This window comes from Palaemon carinicauda, chromosome 19, assembly GCF_036898095.1.
Source record: "Palaemon carinicauda isolate YSFRI2023 chromosome 19, ASM3689809v2, whole genome shotgun sequence".
NCBI lineage: Eukaryota > Metazoa > Arthropoda > Malacostraca > Decapoda > Palaemonidae > Palaemon > Palaemon carinicauda.
In genome coordinates this window covers 72,022,087-72,049,654 of record NC_090743.1, presented here as the reverse complement: position 1 = coordinate 72,049,654, position 27,568 = coordinate 72,022,087, and the positions used below count along the sequence as shown (strand labels likewise).

The window sequence follows — 27,568 nt, the reverse complement described above, 5'->3', positions numbered from 1 at the left end:
TCAATCACCGGGGTTTTACAACCGTCTCTTCCTAGTACCGAAGAAGACAGGAGGTTGGAGACCGGTGCTAGACGTCAGTGCTCTGAACGTCTTTGTCACGAAGACAAAGTTCACCATGGAGACCACGAAATCAGTCTTAGCAGCGGTCAGAAAGGGAGACTGGATGGTCTCTCTCGACCTAAGAGACGCATACTTCCACATCCCCATTCACTCAGATTCCCAACCTTTTCTGAGGTTTGTGTTCGACAATGTGGTGTACCAGTTTCGGGCCCTGTGCTTTGGCCTAAGTCCTGCTCCTCTCGTGTTTACGAGGCTTATGAGGAATGTGGCAAAATTCCTCCATTTATCGGGTATCCGAGCCTCCCTTTACTTGGACGACTGGCTTCTCAGAGCCTCGTCCAGTCATCGCTGTCTGAAGGATCTCAATGGGACATTGGATCTGACCAAGGAATTGGGACTTTTGGTCAACATGGAAAAGTCACAGCTGATCCCATCCCAAACTATACTGTATTTAGGGATGGAGATTCGCAGTCCAGTTTTTCGGGCTTTTCCGTCTGCCCCCCGAATAGATCAAGCCCTGCTCGTAATCCAAAGGATGTTGAAGAGAGAACGTTGCTCAGTCAGGAATTGGATGAGTCTAGTAGGAACTCTATCATCCCTGGAGCAGTTTGTCTCGCTAGGAAGGCTACACCTCCGACCTCTACAATTCCATCTAGCTTTTCACTGGAAAAAGGACAAGACGCTAGAGGCGGTCTCAATCCCGATTTCCGAAACAGTAAAGGCTTGCCTGAATTGGTGGAAAGACAATATCAGTCTAAGAGAGGGACTTCCCCTAGCAGTCCAGAAACCAAACCACGTTCTATTCTCAGACGCATCGGATTTGGGTTGGGGTGCGACACTGGACGGTCGGGAATGCTCAGGTCTGTGGACCTCAAGTCAAAGGAGCATGCACATCAACGGCAAGGAGCTTTTGGCAGTCCACCTGGCCTTGATGAGCTTCGAGAGTCTCCTTCGAGACAAAGTGGTGGAGATCAACTCGGACAACACCACAGCCTTGGCTTACATTTCCAAGCAAGGAGGCACCCACTCCCTGACACTGTACGAGATCGCAAGGGACCTGCTCATTTGGTCAAGAGATCGAGGCATCTCCCTAGTAACGAGGTTTATCCAGGGCGACTTGAACGTTCTAGCAGATTGCCTCAGTCGGAGGGGTCAGGTAATTCCTACAGAATGGACCCTCCACCAGGACGTGTGCAAGAGGCTTTGGGCGACTTGGGGTCAACCCACCATAGACCTCTTTGCAACCTCGATGACCAAGAGGCTTCCAATCTATTGCTCTCCAGTCCCAGACCCAGCAGCAATACATATAGACGCCTTTCTCCTAGATTGGTCTCACCTAAATCTATATGCATTCCCACCATTCAAGATTGTCAACAAGGTACTGCAGAAGTTCGCCTCTCACGAAGGGACAAGGTTGACGTTAGTTGCTCCCCTTTGGCCCGCGAGAGAATGGTTCACCGAGGTACTTCGATGGCTGGTAGACTTTCCAAGAAGTCTTCCTCTAAGAGTAGACCTGTTACGTCAGCCCCACGTAAAGAAGGTACACCAAGGCCTCCACGCTCTTCGTCTGACTGCCTTCAGACTATCGAAAGACTCTCTAGAGCTAGAGGCTTTTCGAAGGAGGCAGCCAGTGCGATTGCAAGAGCGAGGAGAGCTTCTACCATTAGAGTTTACCAATCGAAGTGGGAAATCTTCCGAGACTGGTGCAAGTCAGTATCTGTATCCTCGTCCAGTACCTCTGTAGCCCAAATCGCTGATTTTCTCTTATACCTGAGAAGAGTTCGCTCCCTTTCAGCTCCCACGATCAAGGGCTACAGGAGCATGTTGGCTTCGGTCTTCCGGCATAGAGGCTTAGATCTTTCCAACAATAAAGATCTACAAGATCTCCTTAAGTCTTTTAAGACCTCTAAGGAACGTCGTTTGGCTACTCCTGGATGGAACTTAGACGTGGTCCTAAGGTTCCTCATGTCAGACAGGTTTGAGCCTTTACATTCAGCCTCCCTGAAGGATCTCACTCTTTATTATTATTATTATTATTATTAAATGCTAAGCTACAACCCTAGATGGAAAAGCAAAATGCTATAAGCCCAGGGGCCCCAACAGGGAAAATAGCCCAGTGAGGAAAGGAAATAAGGAAAAATAAAATACTTTAATAACAGTAACAATATCAAAATAAATATATATTTCCTATTTAAACTTTAAAAACTTTAACAAAACAAGAGGAAGATAAACTAGATAGAAAAGTGTGCGCGAGTGTACCCTCAAGCAAGAGAACTCTAACCCAAAGCAGTGTAACACCATGGTACAGAGGCTATGGCACTACCCAAGAATAGAGAACAAAGGTTTGATTTTGGAGTGTCCTTCTCCTAGAAGAGCTGCTTACCATAGCTAAAGAGTCTCTTCTACCCTTACCAAGAGGAAAGTAGCAACTGTACAGTTACAGTACAGTAGTTAACCCCTTGAGTGAAGAAATTGTTTGGCAATCTCAGTGTTGTCAGGTGTATGAGGACAGAGGAGAATCTGTAAAGAATAGGCCAGACTATTCGGTGTCTGTGTAGGCAATGGGAAAGAACCGTAACCAGAGAGAAGGGTCCTATGTAGTACTGTCTGGCCAGTCAAAGGACCCCATAACTCACTAGCGGTAGTATCTTAACGGGCGGCTGGTGCCCAGGCCAACCTACTACCTCTTAAGACTCTTTTCCTGGTGTGCTTGGCCTCGGCTAAAAGAGTCAGTGAGCTTCATGCCTTCAGCAAGAACATCGGTTTTTCGACAGAAAAAGCCACTTGTTCTCTTCAACTTGGTTTCCTGGCCAAGAATGAACTGCCTTCTCGTCCTTGGCCTAAATCTTTTGATATTCCTAGCTTATCAGAGATCGTAGGCAACGAACTAGAGAGAGTATTATGCCCCGTTAGAGCTCTTAAGTTCTATTTAGCTCGTACTAAGCCTTTACGAGGTAAATCTGAAGCGTTATGGTGTTCGGTTAAGAAACCATCCTTACCTATGTCAAAGAATGCTTTGTCATATTTTATCAGATTTTTAATACGAGAAGCCCATTCCCACTTGAGTGAGGAAGACCGATCTTTGCTTAAGGTTAAGACGCACGAGATTAGAGCTATAGCAACTTCCGTGGCCTTCAAGCAAAATAGATCTCTGCAAAGTATCATGGACGCGACCTTTTGGAGAAGCAAGTCAGTGTTCACGTCATTTTACTTGAAAGATGTCCAGACTCTTTACGAGGACTGCTACACACTGGGTCCATTCGTAGCAGCGAGTGCAGTAGTGGGTGAGGGTTCAACCACTACACTTCCCTAATTCCAATATCCTTTTAATCTGTCTCTTGAAATGTTTTTAATATTGTTTTTATGGGTTGTTCGGAAGGCTAAGAAGCCTTTCGCATCCTGGTTGATTTGGCGGGTGGTCAAAGTCATTTCTTGAGAGCGCCCAGATTAGGGGTTTGATGAGGTCCTGTTGTATGGGTTGCAGCCCTTGATACTTCAGCTCCTGGGAGTCTGTCAGCATCCTAAGAGGATCGCTGGGCTCCGTGAGGAAGACAGACTTACAAGGCAGAGTAATCGTCTGAGTCAACTTCCTTACCAGGTACCTATATATTTTGGTTTTGTTATATTGATAACTGTCAAAATGAAAAAACTCTTAGCTTATACGCTGTAAACTTAATTAACTCTGGTCTCTACCCACCGCCTTGGGTGTGAATCAGCTATTATATATTCACCGGCTAAGTTAAATATTTAAAAATGATATTTTAATTATAAAATAAATTTTTGAATATACTTACCCGGTGAATATATAAATTAAATGACCCTCCCTTCCTCCCCAATAGAGACGCAGCGGGACGAGAAGAATTGAAGGGTTTGTTTACATGCAAGAGTGGTATCTGGCCGACAGTTGGCGCTGGTGGGCACACCCGCAACCTTCATAGCGATCGCTCGCTAGTTTTTTGAGTGTGTTTTCTGTCGAGCCGCAGAGTTGCAGCTATTATATATTCACCGGGTAAGTATATTCAAAAATTTATTTTATAATTAAAATATCATTTTACTTATTTGTAGTTAATTACTTATGACTATATTATCATTTGGAACACTTGATTAAAAAGCGGATTAATATTTTTAAGCTCTGTAGAGTTGCATCTTTTTGCAATATCAAGTATTGTTCATTCCTATTTATTTAAATCCAAATTTTTATTTAAAGGGCAAAGTTATGATATCAAGATTATTAATATTATTATTATTATTATTAAATGCTAAGCTACAACCCTAGTTGGAAAAGCAGGATGCTATAAGCCCAGTGGCCCCAACAGGGAAAATAGCCCAGTGAGGAATGGAAATAAAGAAAAATAAAATATTCTAAGTATAGTAACAACATTAAAATTAATATTTCCTATAAAAACTATAAAAACTTTAACAAAACAAGAGGAAGAGAAACTAGATAGAAGTGTGCCCGAGTATACCCTCATGCAAGAGAACTTCAACCCAAGACAGTGGAAGACCATGGTACAGAGGCTATGGCACTACCCAAGACTAGAGAACAATGGTTTGATTTTGGAGTGTCCTCCTAGAAGAGCTGCTTTCCATAGCTGAAGTCTCTTCTACCCTTACCAAGAGGAAAGTAGCCACTGAACAATTATAGTACAGTAGTTAATCCCTTGGGTGAAAAAAAATTGTTTGGCAATGTCAGTGTTGTCAGGTGTATGAGAATTTGTAAAGAATAGGCCAGACTATTCGGTGTCTGTGTAGGCAAAGGGAAAGAACCGTAATCAGAGAGAAGGGTCCTATGTAGTACTAGCGGTAGTATCTCAACGGGCGGTTGGTGCCCAATTTTAAATGGTTTGTTAGCAAAAAAAAATAAAAAATAAATTTCTTAGCTTGTGATTGATATTTTATATTATTATTGGATATTATAATTATATATCTATAATTTTGGATATAGTCTTAGGATCTTTAGGAAATTTTCATTGGGATGTACAGCACAGTATATATAAGAGATTGGTATTTCAGCATTTTTAGTATCTTGTGAAGGGAAACAATGTATTTAGACATAAACTTTATTTGACAGCTGTTGATGGTCACGTCATAAATTGGATTGAGAGTAAAGCATCGTTTGGGGATGAAGAAAGCCATCGAACGTACTTGAAAGATCAACTGTGGAGTTACTGGAATAGGTAGGACTTTTAACTCTCTATTTGATACTCATATAAGGTTTTAATTTTTTGGCAGAAGTTTGTTTTTGTAATTATTATTAGTAATACCAGAGATAAAGATGTACAGTTTTATTAGACTGCCTAGGAAAATACCAAAATATTACTGAATTAATCATGTACAGTACATTGTTATAGAGAAGTTATTTTAAACATAAAACTTACCCGCTGGTTATATAAGAATGGCTAAAGTCCCTGACGCCCCGGCAAAACTATTCAAAACTCGCGGCTATCGCAGATATGCCAGGTGTATACTAGCGCCCTAGTGGACTACAGGTAGAACTAATCCAACCACTTAAGATTTTCTCTGCCGGCCATACTGGCCAGAACGTTGAATATTCACTTGCTATTTACATTCAAGTGGACGATTTATTTGGTGATGTACTCTGTCTTTTTGTTTTTGGCTTTCGCTTTAGTAATTTCCTTTTCATTTTTTCTTGAAATCTTTATTGTTTTGGGGTTATTTAGTTGTTTTGACCCCTGTTATTGTTTAATTCTCTCTAGTCACTTTTCAATATGGCCGACCCCTTCCCTGTATATAGGAAGTGTAGTAAGGGTTGTCACACTCGCCCTCCTAAGGGTTCTGTTGATCCGCATACAATTTGTGTTAAATGTAAGGGAAAATCGTATGCTTTTGGGGATCGGTGTGAAGAATGTTCTTCGTTAACTGAAAGTCAGTGGGTAGCTTATGAGCATTATACTCAGAAATTAGAGAGAGATAGGATTGGACATAGTTCTTCCCGTTCTGTGGATTTACCTGTGTCTGATATCATTAATCCTATTCCTTCCCCCGTAGTGGTAGATCAAGAGCCGAAAGAACCTACGATGAGGGAGATGTTATCCGTGATTCAAGCTCTCGGTGTGAGGGTTGAATCTTTAGCGGCGGATAAAAAGCAAATTATGTCAGAAATTAATTTACTTAAAGGTGGTCGTACTAGTGATCAATCGAGTGTTAAAAGTACGACGAATGTGTTAAGTGTTGTGGAGGGCGCGCCTGCGCGATCCTGTCGTTCGCCTAGCCTAAGACCTCTGTCAAGCTCCCGGACCCAGGGGAGAAGTTATGTCGAACGGCGAAAGGGAACGAGAGGCTTCATCAATCGCGCAGACGTTCCCTCGAGTGATCCTGCTGCCATAGCTCAGGTCACTCATCCTCACCGTAGAAAAGGTGAGGTTAGTGCTTTGTCCCCTTCTTCAGATGAAGGGTCACGTGACGAGATGTGGCGTCAAGCCTCTAGACCGATTAAGAGGAAAGTTCAGTCAGTGGAACAGCGGCACGGCACGTTCCCTCTCCGCAACAGCCAGGCTGTAGTCATTGGGATACACCTGAGCGTTTTCGGTCCCTTGATGAGGGTTCGCCTGCGAAGCGCTCGAATGTGGGTTCCGATAGAGATAAAGTGATTCATTCAGATTTGGAGTTAATTCCTGGTTCGGGCGTGACGGTTCATGCTCCGCCTCTCCCTTCGGATTGGGGCTCTTCTCCCGAAAGTGGTGAACGGTTGGATAGCGATGAAGAGGGCGAATTCGCTGTAGAAAAGGCTGCGCGATTATCGCCTCAAGGTGATCTAAAGTGGTCTATGTTGTTGGACATGAAACAGCAGCTCTTGTTGATGATGCAGTCTTATCGACCGGCTGTTGGCAGTGCGGCTGGGCGTCAGTCTTCTGTGGTAGACCTGTTGTCGCACAGGCGGCCTGTTGTCTCTGAGGCTGACGTAATATCGCACCGGCGGTCTCCCAGTTTCACTGCTCAGCAGCAGATTGAAGTAGATTTGTCTCGGCAGAGCCTTATTTCACAACATCTAACAAAAGCGCATATAGCCGATCATCAGTCCAAGCGTGACGACGCTCGCCAAATAGCGGAGCGGTCCGCGAAGCGGCAGGATGGAAGCAGGCGCGAGGCAGAGCGTCAGCGGCAGCAACAAGCAGAACCTAAGCGGCAGCGTGACGAAGCTCGGCAGTTAATCGATGAAGCCGCGGAGCATCAGCGTCAGTGGCAGGCAGGCACCAAGCGTCAGCGTGACGACTGATGCCAGTCGAGTCATGAAATGGCGGAGCGTCACCGTGAGCATCGCGTGAGCGCGGCGCGCCAGGACATGGCGGAGCGTCAACGCCAGCTAGATTCTCCCCATAGTAAAACCAATCGTGACAGCAAACGCAAGGCGAGTGGCTGTCAATTGGATGTGAATATGGAACAACGCAAGCGCGCCCATGTCGCCACTGGCGCGCCTGCACAGGAAGGTCAATGTTATGATCAAAGCACAGCTCCAATCACTGATTTGTTGGAGGAAGATCCGGATGAGGTTCTCTCTCAGGAGGAACAATTGGATGATATCTCGGAGGGAGAAGAGGAGAAACCACCTCAACATTCGGTGGACCTCAAGAAGCTAATGCTAGTCTTCATGGAATTATTTCCAGACAATTTTACACCTGTTGCTCCGCGATCTCCTTCTGAATTTACCTTCGGTAAAGCAGCAGACATCCTTTTATACAAAAATGGTTCTTTCCCGCTCTTCTAAGAGAGCATTGAAATTAATGGGGGCATGGTTGGATTCTAAGAAAGCTCTGGGCAAGACATGCTTCGCGTTTCCACCAGCCAAGTTAGCTTCTAAGTCGAGCATTTAGTATGAGACGGGGGAAGTCTTGGGTTTGGGAGTTCCTGCGTCTGCGCAGGGAGACTTCTCAAACCTGGTGGACTCTTCCCGTCGCCTGGCAATGAAGAAGACTAAAGTGTGGTGGTCAGTGTCGGAGTTTGACCATCTCTTGAAAGGATTATTCAGGGCTTTTGAGGTGTTTAATTTTCTTGACTGGTCACTGGGAGCCTTAAGCAGAAAAGTAACCTGAAATGAAGGACACAGATACGAGTAATCTTGTCCAGCTTATGTCCTGTAAAGACAAGGCAGTTAGAGATGGTTCTAACGAGCTGGCTGCTCTGTTTACTGCAGGAGTTGTGAAGAAGAGAGCAACTTTGTGTTCCTTCCTCTCTGCGGGGGTCACTCCATGTCAGAGATCGGAGTTGCTTTTTGCGCCCATGTCTTCGGCTCTTTTTCCGCAGGACTTAGTGAAGGAAGTGGCCGCAAATTTGACTCAGAAGGCTACTCATGATTTGGTTGCCAAAACAGCCAGTAAGATTTTGCCTACGTCCTTCTCTTCTCGTAGAACAAAGGAGGGGACATCATATTCTCATTCTGCTCAGCCCTTTTGGGGCAAGCTTGCAGGGAGAAGTAATTTCAAATCAGAGGCAAAGAAGTCCAAGAAAAGAGGAGCCAAGCCCAGTCGAGGCAGGGTCTGACTGGTCTCCCCTTCAAGCAGCAGTGGGAGCCAGGCTAAACTACTTCTGGCAGGCCTGGGAGAAGAAGGGAGCGGACCCTTGGTCCGTACGTCTTCTAAAGGAAGGATACAAGATTCCGTTCTTATCAAAACCTCCTTTAGCTGCAGATCCTGTGGATCTTTCGCCCAAGTACAAGAGGGAACTGAAGAGGCAAGCCATGCAGCTTCAGGTGTCGCTTTTGTTGGAAAAGAGAGCGATAGAGTGGGTGCGGGACTTGGAGTCTCCGGGGTTTTACAACCGCTTGTTCCTAGTTCCCAAGAGTTCAGGGGAATGGAGACCGGTTCTGGATGTAAGCGCCCTCAACTGCTACATCCAGAACTCAAAATTCACCATGGAGACTCAGAAGCCCGTACTGGCATCAGTGAGGAAAGGCGACTGGATGGTATCATTGGACCTCCAGGACGCTTATTTCCATGTTCCGATACATCCAAGCTGCAGACGTTACCTGAGGTTCGTATACGGGAAGGAAGTCTTCCAGTTTCGAGCCCTATGTTTCGGCCTCTGCACAGCTCCTCTGATTTTCACGAAAGTAATGATGAATGTGGCGAGCATGCTGCACTCGAGAGGCATCAGAGCCTCCCTGTACTTGGACGATTGGCTTATAAGAGCTCCCTCAGCCGATCGCTGTTTGAAGGACCTTCAGTTGACTTTGGATTTGACAAAAGAATTGGGACTCCTAGTGAGCCCAAAGAAGTCACAGCTGACTCCATCCCAGAAGATCCTTTATTTGAGGATAGAGATTCAGAGTCAGGATTTTCGTCGCCTGCAAGAGTTCAGTCAGCACTTCTAAGGCTGGAGGACTTTTTGAAGAAGAAAGTCACTTCAGTAAGAAAATGGATGAGTCTTCTGGGAACCCTCTCGTCTCTAGAGAAGTTTGTATCCCTGGGGAGACTGCACCTACGTCCCCTTCAATTTCACTTCAATGCTCATTGGAAGAGGTGAGACAGTCTCGACAGGGAGAGTATTCCCATTACGAGTACGATCAGAGCACACCTTCGATGGTGGAACAACGCTCACAGACTCAACGAGGGCCTGTCGTTGGAGCAGAGGAACAAAGACCTTGTGTTGTTTACAGACGCCTCAAATTCGGGGTGGGGAGCAACATTGGGAAAAAGAGAAGTCTCAGGTCGTTGGACAAAGGAACAGGAGGCTCTTCATATCAATCAGAAGGAGCTCTTAGCGGTGCACTTAGCCCTCAAAGGATTCAAGGATCTGGTCCTAGACAAGGTGGTTCAAGTGAATGCGGACAGCACCACGGCCCTAGCGTATATAGCAAACCAGGGGGGGACCCACTCGAAGTCTCTGTGCGAGTTAGCGAGATCTCTTCTCCTTTGGGCGAAGGAAAGGAGGATTCTTTTATTGACACGGTTCATTCAAGGAGTCAAGAATGTGAGTGCGGACAGGCCCAGCAGGGGGGACCAAGTTCTTTCCACAGAGTGGACGCTACATCTGGACGTTTGCAAGAAGCTGTGGTGGTTATGGGGTCGTCCCCTCATAGATCTGTTTGCAACCTCTAAGACAAAGAGACTGGGAACGTACTGCTCTTCAGTTCCGGATCTCGAGGTAGCTCACATAGACGCGTTCCTGTTAGATTGGACACACATGGATGTGTACGCGTTTCCACCCTTCAAGATACAGTGATGCCTCAGGATACAAAATTAATCCGTTCAGGATGCGGTTTCGTATCCTGAGTCGCGTTTTTCATGTAAATAGCCTAATCCGTTCCAAGCCTTATAAAAAGTCACCTTTTCTTTCATAAACACGCTAAACTGTAGTAATAAACATGCAATGCAGCCATTTCTATCATTCAATAATTAACACAACCGTTAAAAATAGCCTAATCCATTCCAGAAACCACTATGAGATTATTCAATAATGTAGTTATAGCCAAGTTATCCCCCCCAAGCCCAAAGAAAACGGTCCGTTTTCTTTACTACTGTATAAAAGTTACGGTACTGTATGTACGTAAAGCATTTAGATCAGTGAAGGTGTATTGTTACCTGTACGTACACCTAAATTAATGATTGATACCTGTACACTCTGAAAAAAAGGTTACAGTTAATTAGTGTAACATAAAAGTTGAAACTTACCTTTTGATTGAGACGATGTCCGATAGCGAAGTCGCGGCAGAGGAGGATGGCATAAGGCAGAAAACGTAACAAGTGACAGACTACGTACTGTAATTTACACACTTAACACATTAACACTTAAACTTTACGAAATAAAAAAATGGCAGAAATAATTAACACTTAACATTACGTATGGAAAACTATAAAATGAAAGAAAAAATTACTTTAACACTTAACGGTAACATAAAACTTAAAATTGAATTTTTTTTTTTTTTGCTTTTTTATAACTTTACGTTTTTCTTATTTTCTAAATCTCTTTTACTTCTTCATCACTTTCTTTTTTCTGTTTCTTTTCTTTACTTTCACCTTCTACTTCTTCATCACTTTCTTTTTTCTGTTTCTTTTCTTTACTTTCACCTTCGTCTTGGCCTACTAATACCGCTGGCCTCTTTAATAAGAAACTATCCATTGAAGCTTGTTTCTGCCTACTTTTCAACACATTTCTAAAATGCGTTAGGCAAACGTCATTGCAGTATTCAAGCGCACGGTTGGTATAAACTTTTTTTGGGCTCAAGCCATGTCGTCCTGATGGAAGTTCCTTAAAGGCAGCTTCCTAGGGTATATTACAACTACGGCGATATTCCCAGAGAATTTACCTTAAGGTACCCAGAATTCTAACTCCTGGAGCGAGTATCCCTAAAAAAGACCTTAGGGATATCGTAAATATCAGTGGACGTATTCTTGACACGCCTCATAGCAATCTATACCCCGAATAGAGTTAACACTTCGTAGGGGTCAAATGGCAAGAAAACGAAAACGATAAGAAAGGGGGGAGCCGTTCGTAAGGCATCTCTCCTCCCCGTTTCGTAAGCGTGCCCTGCGCCGCTCGCGGCGCCATCTGTATTCCTTTTTGCGTAGCTATACGACTCGGTGTTTTTCCCTGTATTACTACCAAAATCTTGGATTTACTCGTTTATAATGCTTTCTCCAACTTCTTCTGCCTCGGATAAGTTGAGTACTATTTCTTTTATGTATAAATGTAGGCTCTTGTTTAAAATTAAAGTAATTAAAAGAGTTATCTTTGATACAAGAGCTGTTGCCTGCTGGAGGCGTCATGGACGCTGTCGCTCGCTAGAATAGGATTTATTTGTTAGCAAGAGCGACGTTCCCAGCCCCTTTGCGCTTTAATAATTAGCTGCTTAGCTTAATTAGGAATTCTGTTATGATGCGATAGTAGTGTGCCTGGCGAAAGTTTTGCCTAGGCTGACCAACACTAGTCTTCGTAGGCTAGCTGTTGGCCCTTGTACTTCCTGCATGATAATTAGTCTTCCAAGTGTGATTTTATATTGCTTAAAGCGTTAGGCAACGTTATACATATAAGCTTTTTTCGAGTAATTTCCAAGATAGTATTGGGGTGAGTTTCGGTGAATTAGGTAATCGATTCTCTTAGTGCCTAGGCTAGGTTGTCTTAGGTCATTATAATATCTGTTTCCCCGTTTGCTCCCTTCTCTTCGGGGAAGGGGCAAACCCTTTCCCTCTGTTTAAGCCTTAGGCTTAACTCTAGTGGATTGTTTGAATTAAATTTCAAATATATCTATGCTGGAGTAGTACTGTACCTTCCTGTTCCAACTGAATTGGTTCAGAGGGGGACAGTACAGCAGTGTATTAGTCTGAGTCCGTGTTGGTCTAGCGTGGGGCAGAGTCTCCCTTGCTGACTGACACGGGCATAAGGGGTTTATCCCCCTTGGATCACCTTGTTGGGTTCCTGTAGTGATCCCTTCGCTCGGTGACCCCTCAGACTTGTCCTCTTTGCCGTTCTGGATTCGGGAGATGTTCCCTTTCTGGAATAGCAATTCCTTCCTTGCCTTGGTTTTAGGGAGGCAGCCAGTAGTGCCGGCCTCCCTCCCGGGATTTCTCTGGCTGAGATGAGCTCTCTTAGTAGGGAATGACCCTTAACCAAGGCAAGGTTGGATAGGACCCTCTGTCCTTCCCTTCTATTTTTCCGTTTCCTTTGTGTCAGTCGTCCGCATCCGTACCTAGCCTAGGTTAGGATGGGGAACTGACGTGGTCCCCTGTCGGCCGGCAGAGTGTGCCGACCGGCAGAGACCCTTTCTTTTGAGTGCTGCCCGGTCCTTTCTTGGTCCCTCCACCGCTGCCGTCTGTAGATTCAGTAAGCAGCGGTTAGGAAGCCTGACTTAGTGTCTCCCCTTCCTCTCGGCACTCTTTCGGGTGCCGGGCACAGAGGCTCATAGCCTCTTAGCCCGGCACTCATTCTGTTGTCTTCTTATGTGTTGTCCTTGCCGTCTGCCGGCCTACAGGCCGGCCGCCGGTGGGGGGGGTGTTCTCCAGTTCTCTTGCTGTCGGTCGGCGGTGGTTATATACCTTTGCCGGCCGGTCTCTTGCTCATCTGCCGGCCACTATGAGTGGCGGCCGGCAGCCGAGCGCTACCTGGTGTGGAGGCCAGCCGGCAGGGTTTGCTTACCGCTGCCGGCCGGCCTGCTACACTGCCCGGTTAGCCGGCCACTAAGAGTGATGGCCGGCAACACAGTGCTACCCGGGTGGCTGCGGACCGGCAACCACTGCCGGCCGGTTCAGGCATGGGATCTGGAGTTCTCCCCAATAGGGGTGATCTGGAGTTGTGTACTTGAGATCTACCTTTGAAAAATAGGGGGGGGGGGGGTACTGACCGGCAATAGCCGGCCGGCACACCACCCTCATGTACTGTATCTGTTCTTTCTTGGGTGGTGTATTCAACCAAGGGAGACCATGATATAGTAGGTTACAACACTGTCTTTTCTAACTTACTTGTGTTACTTTGTGCAATCACTTGGTGTCGCCTTACAAGGATAAAAAAGAGAATTCTTTTCATCCCTGGCCAGAATGGTAAAATTTTACCTTAGGTGTGAGCTACACCTAATTTCCTTGGGAAATATGATCTCTGGTTATTCTAGTAAAGACTAACTACGTGATTTTTGGCTGGTGGGCTTCCACAGGTGATTGTGTGGGTTTCACAAGTAGGTGTCTTTCCCTTATTCTTTGTGAATACTCATATTTACATGTGAATTGAAATTCACTTGATATTCATGGAAATTTTCTTCTTTTACAGGAGGAGCATCCGAAATGTGATAGTGTCTTCTGCAATGTCCGCAGCAAGAACTTTTGCGGACATGTCTCGTGTAGGAGGCACGCGGCTTGCGCAGCCTCCAATGATGACCATCGCTACTGGGATCCGCAGGTATGTGCAGTATGTACTAACCTGCTATCAGAGGCTTTTGAATCCCCTAGGTCGGCGGAGTCAAGGGATGCAGCGAGGGAGAAGCTCCGTTTATGGGTAAGGGGTTTTCAGAAGAACATCATTGGACCTTATCTTCCTAATGAGAAGATGAGGGCATACCTTTTTCCCAAAGCTTCCACTGACGCTGTTGTTCCCCAGCCTCGGCCGGAGATCCCTCTCGTCCAGATCCCAGTGGAGGAGGATGTTACGGATGCCATGCAGGACATCCAGCTGGATGACAAGATGTCTGACTTGTCCGATCGTGCGGAACAGGATCTCCTCGCAGAGGGTGAGGAGGAGGATCAAGATCCTATTGCCGTGGAGGAAGAGGTTCCCGTACCTTCAGACGTTCCGGCTCAGACCCCTGAACCTATCCCCTCTACTTCGTCCGCTCTTCCAGCAGAGCTGGGACAGGCTCTCTCTTCCATCGTTGGTATGATCCAACAGATGCAGAGGGAGAATAATCAGAAGGCCGCTACTTTGGAGCTCCAGATGCAGAAGATCACAGCATCACGTGGACCTCCAAAGAAGCTCAACGTGAAGGACCTTCCTCTGTGCTCGGATGCCAACCCGTGGAGATATGCCGAGCACATGCCGATGACGATCGGGAAGATCGTCATGTCGGAGAAACTGGGCTCAGTTCCCCTTGAGGAGGTGGAATTCTGGCCCAGTAGAGGGGCCTACCCGGACTGTTATGTCCGTCTGAAGAAGGAGCCGGCCTCGAAGGAGGAGACGGAACCGAAGGAGGTGATCATCCTGGATCACTCCAAGGCTCAAGCTACCCTAACATCTGCATTGAAGGAGAGGGGGTTCTCAAACTCTAAAGTTGCTGCTTTGAGTAAGAAGCACCCCTCCTTTGTATCCTCCCCGGCTAGGGCCTTCCCCTTTATGCAGAAAGGGTTCGCGGCCGTCTTGAAGGCGGTTGAAGCTGGCAAACCGTGTCCATCTCTGGAGGAATGCAAACCACTGTCGTTGGCCTTGCCGCTGGATAATAAGGAGTGGAAGGAGGTACACCTCACTTTTTTGGGTTGGGAAGTTGGACGCCGACATTGCAGGTCAGCAGTTCGGCGAAAACCTTCCCAAGTTGTCGGAATTCCTCCTACGGAGGGAATTGGACACAGAGGAGCGCCTGGCAGCCTCGATGTCTCTCCAGACTAACATGGAGACAATGGCTAGCGACCCCAAGATGCCTGAGATGTTCATGGTAATGGCCAAGATCCTTCTGGCCACGGTGACTAAGGACCTCTATTGCTTTGTCAAAGCGAGGAGGGCCTGTAGAGAGTTTGTTTTCGCCTCGGCCACAGTGAGGCATGAACCCAAGAGGCTCATTTCATCTAGCATCTGGGGTAAAGATCTCTTTCCCAACGAAGTGGTCAAAGAGGTGGTGGACAAGGCAGCCACTGAGAACCGTAATCTTCTCCTTAAGTGGGGCCTGTCCCTTAAGAGGAAGTCTTCCCCTGATGAGGGCCCTCAGCCGAAAGGAAAGGCGAAGAAATTGAGGTTTTCTTCCCGTCCAGCCAAGCCTTTCAGACCACAACGACAGCAGCAGCAGCAGCCAGCTTTGCCTCCGGTACCACAACTGGTAGCCCAGACCCCGACCACCTTCCAATGGGTACCCCAAGCCGTGTCATCAGCATCCCCGGCATTCAATCTAGTGTTCGAAGGGCAATCGACCACGTTTCGAGCAAAGCCCAGAGGTGCAGCCAGAGGTTCGGCGAGACGCCCCTCTAGGGGAAGAGGATTCAGAGGTGGTCGCGGCCAGGGAGGCAAGACTGCAGGGCAGTCAAAGTGAAGTGTCGCCGGTAGGTGGGAGACTACAGTATTTCCGGGATCGCTGGACCTTCGATCCCTGGGCCCACAGCCTGCTCAAAAATGGACTGGGTTGGAGTTGGTACAGTACTCCGCCCCAGTGCCCTCAATTTTTCCAACACTCCACCCCCGTTTTGGAGGAGTACATTCAAGATCTGTTGGAGAAAAAGGTGATCCGGAGGGTAAAGTCCATCAAGTTTCAAGGGAGGCTGTTTTGTGTTCCCAAGAAAGACTCGGGGAAACTCAGAGTCATTCTGGACTTGTCACCACTCAACAAGTTCATAGTGAACCACAAGTTCAAGATGTTAACGTTACAACACATAAGGGCCTTACTGCCCAAGAGGGCATATACCGTCTCCATCGATTTGTCAGACGCATATTGGCACGTTCCAATAAGTCGCCGTCTCTCCCCCTACCTAGGATTCAAGCTACAACAAAAACTTTATGCTTTCAGAGCGATGCCCTTCGGGCTAAACATAGCCCCAAGGATCTTTACGAAGCTTGCGAGCGCAGCGCTCAAACAGTTACGCCTAAAAGGGTTCCAGGTAGTAGCCTACCTGGACGATTGGTTGGTGTGGGCAGCATCCAGAGCGGAATGCTTGCAGGCTTCCCTACAAGTGATCCAGTTCCTGGAATATCTAGGTTTCATGATCAACAGAAAGAAGTCTCGTCTTTCTCCAGCTCAGAGGTTCCAGTGGTTGGGAATTCACTGGGATCTAGTGTCACACCGTTTTTCCATTCCGATGTCGAAAAGGAAGGAAATAGCGGGGTCTGTCAGGAGACTTCTAGGTTCCGAGAGGATATCAAGACGCGAACAAGAGAGGGTTTTGGGCTCTCTTCAATTCGCATCAGTAACAGACCCAGTGCCAAGAGCACAGCTAAAAGATGCAGCGGGAGTCTGGAGAACCTTTGCATCGAAAGAGCGAAGGGACTTGAAGAGACCGGTCCCACTTCGGCTACGTTCTCTTCTCAGACCGTGGTCTCAAGCCAATCGTCTAAAGAGGTCAGTACCTCTTCAACCACCCCCCCCGTCAGTGACAATCCACACAGACGCCTCAAAGGTAGGGTGGGGGGGTCACTCCCATCGGAAAAAAGTGCAAGGGACCTGGTCCAAGCTATTTGGGACCTTTCACATAAACTTTCTAGAAGCTATGGCAGTGCTTCTTACCCTGAAGAAAGTATCCCCACGTCACTCGATCCATGTAAGGTTGGTACTGGACAGCGAGGTGGTAGTGAAATGTCTGAATCGGCGGGGATCGAGATCTCCACCTCTCAACCAGGTAATGTTAGCCATATTTCGACTGGTGGAGAAGAAGAAGTGGCACCTGTCAGCAGTTCACCTTCAAGGAGTCCGGAATGTGACCGCGGACGCTCTATCCAGGGTTACACCGATAGAGTCGGAATGGTCCCTAGACGCAGGATCATTCTCCTTCATCTTGAGACAAGTCCCAGAACTGCAGATAGACCTCTTCGCGACGAAGGACAACAAGAAGCTGCCGAGATATGTGTCCCCATACGAGGACCCCTTGGCGGAAGCAGTAGATGCGATGTCCCTCGATTGGAACAGATGGTCCAGGATCTACCTGTTTCCCCCTCACAATCTGATGTTGAGGGTCCTCAACAAACTGAGATCCTTCAAGGGAGTAGCAGCAATAGTGGCCCACAAGTGGCCGAACAGTGTATGGTTCCCTCTGGCTCTGGAACTACGACTAGAGTTTCTACCACTCCCGGACCCAGTTCTGTCCCAGCAAGTCCAGAAGTCGACTGTCTACGCTTCATTACAGAAAACCCGGACCCTGCAGCTCATGATTTTCTCTCCCTAGCGGTGAAGAAACGGTTCGGAATCTCGAAAGATAGCATCGACTTCCTGGAAGAATATAAGTGTAAGTCTACTAGAAGGCAGTACGAATCAGCATGGAAGAAATGGGTAGCCTTTGTCAAAGACAAGAATCCGCACGAGATCTCTACGGAGTTCTGCCTATCCTTCTTCATCCACCTCCACGGACAGGGGCTGGCGGCTAACACGATTTCTACATGTAAGTCAGCTCTGACAAGACCCATTCTATATGCCTTCCAGGTAGACCTCGCTAACGAGATGTTTAATAAGATCCCGAAGGCCTGTGCTAGGCTTAGACCTTCAGCTCCTCCAAAGCCTATTTCGTGGTCGTTAGACAAAGTCCTTCATTTTGCCTCATTACTGGATAATGAGGAGTGCGCATTGAAGGACCTGACTCAAAAAGTGATCTTCCTTTTTGCCCTTGCTTCTGGGGCCAGAGTTAGTGAGATTGTGGCCCTCTCGAGAGAGGAGGGCCGGGTTCAGTTCCTGGATGGGGGAGAACTGAACCTGTTTCCGGACCCTACGTTTCTCGCTAAGAACGAGTTGCCCACCAACAGGTGGGGTCCCTGGAGAATCTGCCCTCTGAAAGAAGATGCATCTCTATGTCCCGTAGAATGCCTAAAGGTCTATCTTCGTAGAACTTCAGACTTCCATGGGGGCCAACTATTCAGAGGAGAAACATCGGGCTCGAATTTATCTTTAAATCAGCTTAGGGCGAAAATTACATATTTTATTCGCAGAGCGGATCCTGACAGTTCACCCGCAGGTCATGATCCGAGGAAAGTTGCTTCATCCTTAAACTTCTTTAACTTTATGGATTTTGAACACCTTCGTTCATACACTGGCTGGAAGTCTTCCAGGGTATTCTTTCGCCACTATGCTAAGCAAGTGGAGCAGCTAAAGAGGTCTGTGGTAGCAGTTGGTTGCGTCGTTAACCCTGCTGTTTAACTCTGCGAGGAACAGTGGAATTATTTGGGACTTTGATTCTTGGGTGAGTGTATAGTTATATGCGTTGGTATAACTAGTAGTGAAGGCTCTGGGAGCCCACAGTGACTGTTCCAGCGTTATGGTGATGGTAGCACAAGTACAGACAGGTGTGCCGAGCGTTGCTGACGCTAATGTCAGTGGATAGTAACATGGACGTTAACTTTGATACCTTGGTATGCGACAAGTGACCTGATTGTTTTCTTTCAGATAACCATACATCCATGCACTACGGTACTTGTGTAAATTGTTGGTCATCCACCTATCATATGTATATATTTGTGGTAACCATGTCTATTTATTGTTACTCAATAAACTTGTTCTCGGGAACCTTGCGTCTCCTTCACCTATATTGATTTCATGTTAATTATTGAGCATTTAGCCTATGTATATTAATCGGGGATATCTATAATAGCCTATTCCTTAATGCAAGCCTTGTTGCACTGGTTTATACTTTCCTTAGCATAAAGGGCTCCACCCCTCTCTGAGGACGGTGGCGGCAGCAAGTTTAATCCTACGCAGATATAACCTTTTTGTCTATTTTTACTTCGACCAGGGTGCTGGTCGTGATTTTTTCCCTTGGATGCTGTAGTTCCGTAAGGACTATGCTTTACTTCATATAGAGTGAGACCACTATATTGTACTGGCTGGCGAGTGATTCATACATAGGTATATGTACTCTTCGTTCGTTTCTAGAGTCTAGTAGGACTCCTCCCTGCAGGGGGCAGGAAGCGCTTTCATGGCTTATGATTAGTGAAAAGATGTATAACGGTAACATCTTAGGTCTTTCAGTCGAGTTGACTAAGAAACATTCCTGAGGAGTACGGCACGTATTGAGAATCCACAGATACAGTAATGCTCTGGTATACTTCCATCAGGACGACATGGCTTGAGCCCAAAAAACGGATTTTGAGCGAAGCGAAAAATCTATTTTTGGGTAAGATGGCCATGTCGTCCTGATGGACCCGCCCTGTCCCTTTTCAAAAAAAAAAAAAAAAAAAAAAAAGAGAAAAGGGTTGTAGGACCCCTCCCTACATACAGTATCTGTAGCACCTCGTGTATCGCTACAAGGAATACAGATGGCGCCGCGAGCGGCGCAGGGCACGCTTACGAAACGGGGAGGAGAGATGCCTTACGAACGGCTCCCCCCTTTCTTATCGTTTTCGTTTTCTTGCCATTTGACCCCTACGAAGTGTTAACTCTATTCGGGGTATAGATTGCTATGAGGCGTGTCAAGAATACGTCCACTGATATTTACGATATCCCTAAGGTCTTTTTTAGGGATACTCGCTCCAGGAGTTAGAATTCTGGGTACCTTAAGGTAAATTCTCTGGGAATATCGCCGTAGTTGTAATATACCCTAGGAAGCTGCCTTTAAGGAACTTCCATCAGGACGACATGGCCATCTTACCCAAAAATAGATTTTTCGCTTCGCTCAAAATCCGTTTTCTGGATGTTCCTTTTCAACGTAGTCTGCCATTTTATGGAAACATGCAAGAATTTCCTTGATGTCTGCCGTTTTCAAAGGTGCAACATCCTCCTCATCACCGCTAGAGAACTGCTCTTGAACATCACTCACTTGCATCGTCTGGAACTCCTTCAAGTCGTCCGTCGTCAACTCCTCGTGGTGCTCCTCGATAAGTTCATCGATATCTTCCGCGCTAACTTCCAGCCCCATGGACGTACCAAGATGTACGATGTCAGCCACCTCAGACTGCTGAATTGGTTCAGGATCGTCAACGATCTCGGCTTCTCCTCCAGGCTTCCCGAACCCCTCGAAGTCTCGTGCAGAGACAGCATCAGGCCACAGCTTCCTCCAAGATGAGTTTAGGGTACGCCTCGAAACTTCCTGCCAAGCGAGATCGATGAGTTTGAGGCATATCGCGATGTTGAAGTGATCTTTCCAAAATTCACGCAGAGTGAGGTTTGTACTCTCTGTGACTTGGAAACATCTCTTGAAGAGATGCTTCGTGTACAATTTTTTAAAATTAGCAATAACTTGCTGGTCTATGGGCTGGAGGAGAGGGGTGGTGTTAGGCGGTAGATACAGGACCTTTATGAAGGAATACTCGGCCAGAAGATATTCCTCGAGGCCAGGAGGGTGAGCTGGAGCATTGTCCAACACCAGCAGACATTTCATAGGGAGGCGCTTTTCTTCCAAATATTTTCGGACAGTCGGACCGAAGCAGACATTCACCCAATCAATGAACAGTTGCCTCGTTACCCAGGCTTTTGCATTCGCCTTCCACATCACGGGAAGGTTCTCCTTAATGACTTTGTGGGCTTTGAAGGCTCGGGGATTTTCTGAATGGTACACCAGCAGGGGCTTTATCTTGCAGTCCCCACTGGCGTTTGCACAAAAAGCAAGGGTAAGCCTGTCCTTCATAGGCTTATGTCCGGGTAGCCTCTTCTCCTCCGCCGTGATGAACGTCCGACGAGGCATTTTCTTCCAGAAAAGCCCAGTTTCGTCGCAATTGAAAACTTGCTGCGAACTGTAGCCTTCCTGCAGAGTCAACTCGTCGAACGTTTTAACAAAGGCTTCGGCGGCCTTCGTGTCCGAGCTGGCTGCCTCCCCATGCCGTACCACTGAATGGATGCCAGTCCTTTTCTTGAACTTCTCGAACCACCCACGAGAAGCCTTGAACTCTGGGGGTTCCTGCTGGGATGTTCCTTCTCCTGCTCCTTCTTCGGCCTGAGCACGCACGAGATCACCGAAAATGGCGGAGGCCTTCTGGCAAATTGTAGTCTCAGTGATGGTGTCTCCTGAGATCTCTTTGTCCTTGATCCACACAAGAAGCAGCCTCTCCATCTCGTCATGCACGTGCGTTCTCTTGTTGGAGAAAATAGTGACGCCCTTAGAAGGTGTTGCTGCTTTGATGGCCGCCTTCTGCTTCAGGATGGTGCCTATCGTAGACGGATTCCGGCCATACTCCTTGGCGATCGCACTTAAACGCATGCCAGACTCGTAATTTTTCACGATTTCAAGTTTCGTCTCCATCGAGAGCATCGTCTTCTTCTTCTTTCCTTCGGCAACATTCTTGGGACCCATGGCTACAGTAATACGTAATATAATACACTACGTAACGTTATATACAGTCTATGTATAGTAAACACTAATACAGTACAGTGCACAGTAACGAATGTTTATTAACGATAACACGTGGTGTACGAATGTACTATATATTAACACTAAGTCAAACAAGCGAAAGCACACAACACAATGTCTGTTAACGATACCGCGGTCGGAACGAAAAGAGAGAGAGAGAGATGAACGCCCGTGCGTAGGCAAGCTGGGATAGTTGCCGACCAATAGGAAAGCAGGATCTTATGGCGTCAGCTAGCGTCTGAGTAGGGAGATAACCAATGGGTGAGCGGGAGGCTGTAAGTGAGTCTACCCAAGTTCAAAGTCAGGCGGCGCGCGCTTTTTAAAATTACTCTCGGCGAAGAGTTGGGATCTCGCAAGGTTTTCGTATCCTGAAATTTTATCCGTATCCTGGGGCATAAAAATCTTCGAATCACTTTCGCATCCTGAATTTTTCGTAAGCAGAAACTTTCGTATCCAGAGGTATCACTGTACTATACAAAGTGGTGCAAAAGTTCGTATCTCACAAGGGGACCAGGATGACCCTAATTGCTCCTTTCTGGCCGTCAAGAGTCTGGTTCACGGAGGTACTGGAGTGGATAGTGGACGTGCTGAGAAGCCTTCCGTCAAGAGTAGATCTTCTCAGACAGCCCCATTTGGCAAGAAATCACCAAAACCTCTGAGCTCTACGTCTGACTGCCTTCAGACTATCGAAAAACTCGCAAGATTTCGAGGATTTTCGAAGGAGGCAGCCAAGGCTATTGCAAGAGCAAGGAGAGCTTCTACCATCAGGGTGTATCAGTCCAAATGGGAGGTATTCAGAGAATGGTGTAGGGCTAACTCGGTTTCTTCGTCCAATACCTCTATAACACAGATTGCCGATTTCTTTTTAGATCTTAGAAATAAGCGTAACTCCTCTGCCTCGACGATTAAAGGATACAAAAGTATGCTGGCAACTGTTTACAGACATAGAAATTTGGATCTCTCCAACAATAAAGATTTACAAGACCTACTTAGGTCTTTTGAAACATCTAAGAGATGGCGTTAGGTATCACCTGCTTGGAATTTGGATGTGGTATTTAGATTCCTTATGAGTGACAGGTTCGAACCTCTGCACTCGGCCACTTATAAAGATATGACTTTGAAGACCCTTTTCTTAGTGAGCTTGGCGACGGCTAAAAGAGTCAGTGAGCTCCATGCTTTTAGCAAGAACATTGGATTCAGAAACGGGAAAGCAATATGTTCCTTGCAGCAGGGTTTTCTGGCCAAGAATGAACTTGCTTCTCGTCCATGGCCCAAGTCTTTTGAAATTACTAAGCTCTATGACATAGTGGGCGATGAGATTGAAAAAGTTTATGTCCTGTTAGATCTCTAAGGGTATATTTGGGCAGAACAAAGAGTTTGAGAGGCAGCTCGGAGGCGCTCTGGTGTGCAGTCAAGAAGCCCTCGCAGCCTATGTCGAAGAATGCTCTATCCTTTTTTATAAGGCTTTTAATTAGAGAAGCTCATTCACAGTGTGATGAGGCAGATCTTAGACTGCTCAAGGTGAAGGCACACGAAGTAAGAGCAGTGGCTACTTCGGTAGCTTTTAAACAAAATCTTTCTCTGCAAAGCATAATGAATGCGACTTTTTGGAGAAGCAAGTCTGTATTTGCATCCCATTACTTAAAACATGTCCAGACTCTTTATGAGGACTGCTACACTTTGGGTCCATTCGTTGCTGCGAATGCAGTAGTAGGTGAAGGATCTACCACTACGTTCCCCTAATTCCTAGTACCCTTTTCTCTCTCTTGGAACTTGTATAGTTTTTATGGTTGTATGTGGAGTTTGGTCGACAGTCTTTCACAATCTGTTGATTTGGTCTGGTGGTCATGTTGTTCCTTGACAGCGCCCGGAACAAGGGTATTAGTGGAGGTCCTTTCATGTTATAGGTTATGGCACCGTTTGACAGCTCCTAGAGATCATCAGCCCCCTGGGTGGACCGCTGGATCTTCTAAGGATAGCAGACAGAATGAGGCAGAGAACCATTGCAGTCTGCTTCCTTATCAGGTACGAACCTCTTAAGTTGGTTAGGTGTAACTCTTAAGTGAATTTCCAATCAAATTGCTGTCTCTGACCCGCCACCAAGGGTGTCAATCAGCCATTCTTATAAAACCAACGGGTAAGTTTTGTTTAAAAATTATATTTTCATAATAAAATAAATTTTTGAACATACTTACCCGCTGGTTATATAAGTTATAATCCCACCCTCCTCCCCTTTAGAGACCAAGGAGCAAGGGAAATCTGACGTGGTTGGATTAGTTCTACCTGTAGTCCACCAGGGCGCTAGTGTACACCTGGCATATCTGCGATAGCCGCGAGTTTTGACTAGTTTTGCCGGAGCATCAGGGACTTTAGCCATTCTTTTGTAACTAGCGGGTAAGTATGTTCAAAAATTTATTTTATTATGAAAATATAATTTTTAGCAAGTATATGTGGAGGTGAATATTTGATTTGAGATAGGGCTGTTAATTATAATTTAAAATTGGTGATGTTTGCTTATGAGAGCTGAATAGTGGTAGTGAAAAGAAATTACAGTATTTCCTCAGCTATCGCAGGTGTTACTTCCAAGAAACTCCAGCAATTGCTGAAAATATGCAAAGTTGATATGGAAATCTACTGTATGTTTTATTATTTTTATAATTTTTCATAGTTTTTAATAAATCTTTATAAACTTAGGGTTTTAATAAATTATCTCAACAGTCTTATAACCCATTATGGGGTTGAAAGCAGGTGTAGTCCCTTGGATTTGTTAGCAGAATGACCCAGAAATGGGTGACTACAAAAACCTTGTCGCCACTGACTACCCAGCTCTCAGATTGCTGTGTACTATATCGGCCACACCCCGGTGAAGCATCTCGGCTGGGTAAAACCATCTGAGAGTAACAGTGTAACTGATACACTTGTGACATAGAGGACCGCACCTCTAGGTACACAAAGTCTGAAGCAGCAGATATAGCAGAAGACCACAAATGGGCAATGGCAGAAAAGGTGCGACAGCAAAGATGGTGTGGCATAGCACAAGTAAGTCTTGGCACATAAGAGGAATGGGACTGGGAACCCAACCACATATAAACTCCTCGATAATCATGAGCCAAAACCAAACTACCGTGTCTATATAGCCAACAGCATAAATGGGTATATAGTACTGACAGAAGAGTCAGTGTAACCACGTCCGGCAGGGAAATCCGAGGACTGCAGTCAGATCCAGACCATCATCATGCAACTGCAGAAAACAGAAACGGAGATAGCCAAAATAGTGTAAACAATACAGTAGAAATAGCACAAGAGTAAGTACATAGAATTTTAGAGCCTAGCACAGAATGGAAAAGTTTAAGAAGTAGAATAGAAAATGCAAAGAATGAACCTAATTATTCTAGGTTCAAATGAAGTAAGATGGCCAGGAACTGACAAAACTGATAGTGAAGGAATCACTCTCTTTTATTCTAGAGATAATAACCGAGAAAGAGAATTGGCCTAATGTTCAATAAAAGTATCAAAATGTATACTGGGGTACTGGGCAATATCAGAAAGGGTGATGTTGGTTAAGATAAAAGTACATCCATTTAATAGAAAGATAATAAAAGTACAGTAATACCTCTCGATACAAAAGTTTCTGTTTAAGAAAAATTCATGATACGAAAAAAGATATGAAGTTTTTCGCCTTATAATACGAAAAAACCATGATAGAAAACTAGATTTGCCCGGCTGCTGAGAAAATCATTTTGAAATTTGCTCCCCACAAAACTCTAAACTCGCCACTGCTCTCCCTTTGGTTATCTCCCTACCTTGATGCTAATTACTGCCATAAGATCCTGCTCTCCTATTGGTCAGAATCTTTCCAGTCATGCATGTATGTATCGGCGTTTCTCGACGTTGCTTATGTTCAAGGGAAGAAGGTGAGGATGCTTTCTATGGAAACAGCTTGAAATAATCAAGAAATAGGAGGCTGGCATGTGTTTGAGTTTGATCGCTATGGAATACAGGTATGGCCGAAATTCGTCGACGATAGGCACCATCCTTAAGCAGAAGGAAGCTATCAAAGCAGCAACACCTAAGGGCGGGACTGTCTTTTCAAGTAAGAGGAACTAAGTCTATACTGGTATCAGATTGACCACAGGAGCCTTTAGAACCTCGCCTATATCAAGCCTCCTTGTTGACACTGGAGTTACCTTTAGACCTTTACCGAAAGTCCTCTATTCGGTATTAATTTAGATTGCAAAGACTTCCTAATTCTTTAGCCTATCAGACAGCAAACCTTGTAAGGCACTAAGCATACTTGAGTTACACCCAAAATCTCTTCAACTATATGGTTTTTGGGTAAAACAATTGGTACAGTCTTTATATAGCTAGAAGTAAGTGCTTCCATTAAAGATATCATCAACCCTTCCATGGAAATTACCAGAGTGAATGGTTTCCGGTGAGAGTGGGGCTGAGACAGGGATGTGTGATGTCGCCGTGGTTGTTTAACTTGTATGTTGATGGAGTGGTGAGAGAGGTGAATGCTCGAGTGCTTGGACGAGGATTAAAACTGGTAGACGAGAATGACCATGAATGGGAGGTAAATCAGTTGTTATTTGTGGATGATACTGTACTGGTTGCAGACACAGAAGAGAAGCTTGGCCGATTAGTGACTGAATTTGGAAGGGTGTGTGAGAGAAGGAAGTTGAGAGGTAATGTGGGTAAGAGTAAGGTTATGAGATGTACGAGAAGGAAAGGTGGTGCAAGGTTGAATGTCATGTTGAATGGAGAGTTACTTGAGGAGGTGGATCAGTTTAAGTACTTGGGGTCTGTTGTTGCAGCAAATGATGGAGTGGAAGCAGATGTATGTCAGAGAGTGAATGAAGGTTGCAAAGTGTTGGGGGCAGTTAAGGGAGTAGTAAAGAATAGAGGGTTGGGCATGAATGTAAAGAGAGTTCCATATGAGAAAGTGATTATACCAACTGTGATGTATGGATCGGAGTTGGGGGGAATGAAAGTGATGGAGAGACAGAAATTGAATGTGTTTGAGATGAAGTGTCTAAGGAGTATGGCTGGTGTATCTCGAGTAGATAGGGTTAGGAACGAAGTAGTGATGGTGAGAACGGGTGTAAGAAATGAGTTGGCAGCTAGAGTGGATATGAATGTGTTGAGGTGTTTGGCCATGTTGAGAGAATGGAAAATGGCTGTCTACTAAAGAAGGTGATGAATGCAAGAGTTGATGGGAGAAGTACGAGAGGAAGGCCAAGGTGTGGGTGGATGGATGGAGGGAAGAAAGCTCTGGGTGATAGGAGGATAGATGTGAGAGAGGCAAGAGAGCGTGCTAGAAATAGGAATGAATGGCAAGCGATTGTGACGCAGTTCCGGTAGGCCCTGCTGCTTCCTCCGGTGCCTTAGATGACCGCGGAGGTAGCAGCAGTAGGGGATTCAGTATTATGAAGCTTCATGTGTGGTGGATAACGGGGGAGGGTGGGCTGTGGCACCCTAGCAATACCAGCTGAACTCGGTTGAGTCCCTTGTCAGGCTGGGAGGAACGTAGAGAGTAGAGGTCCCCTTTTTGTTTTGTTTCATTTGTTGATGTCGGCTACCCCTCAAAATTGAGGGAAGTGCCTTGGTATATGTATGTATGTATGTATCTTTCTGTAAATATTTTATTGGTATTAAAAAGAATATAACTGACTTAGAAGAAGCCAGATCTGTTTTTATAGAGTATGTTGCAGAACATAGGGAATCGACTTTTATATATACTGATGACTCCAAATCTTATGCTGACGTTGGATATGGAGTATGTAGTTTCTGGTGACTGGGCAACACCAGCCATATTACGATGACTATTTGGTACCCTTGACCTTGACAGTAAGGCACTTGTTAACCAAATGCCCCAGTTTTAGCACCTT

General features: G+C 45.8%; 1 protein-coding gene across 3 annotated transcripts in view; it reads left to right on the top strand.

Moving 5' to 3' along the window:
- The window catches only part of LOC137658264 (CDAN1-interacting nuclease 1-like), a 230,164-nt gene that overhangs the window by 200,780 nt on the left and 1,816 nt on the right, over positions 1-27,568 (top strand). For all 3 annotated transcript variants that reach the window (XM_068392936.1, XM_068392937.1, XM_068392935.1), the window contains exon 8: positions 5,132-5,237. In XM_068392936.1, coding sequence (XP_068249037.1) covers positions 5,132-5,237 — 106 coding nt within the window. The remainder of the gene's footprint in view (positions 1-5,131; positions 5,238-27,568) is intronic.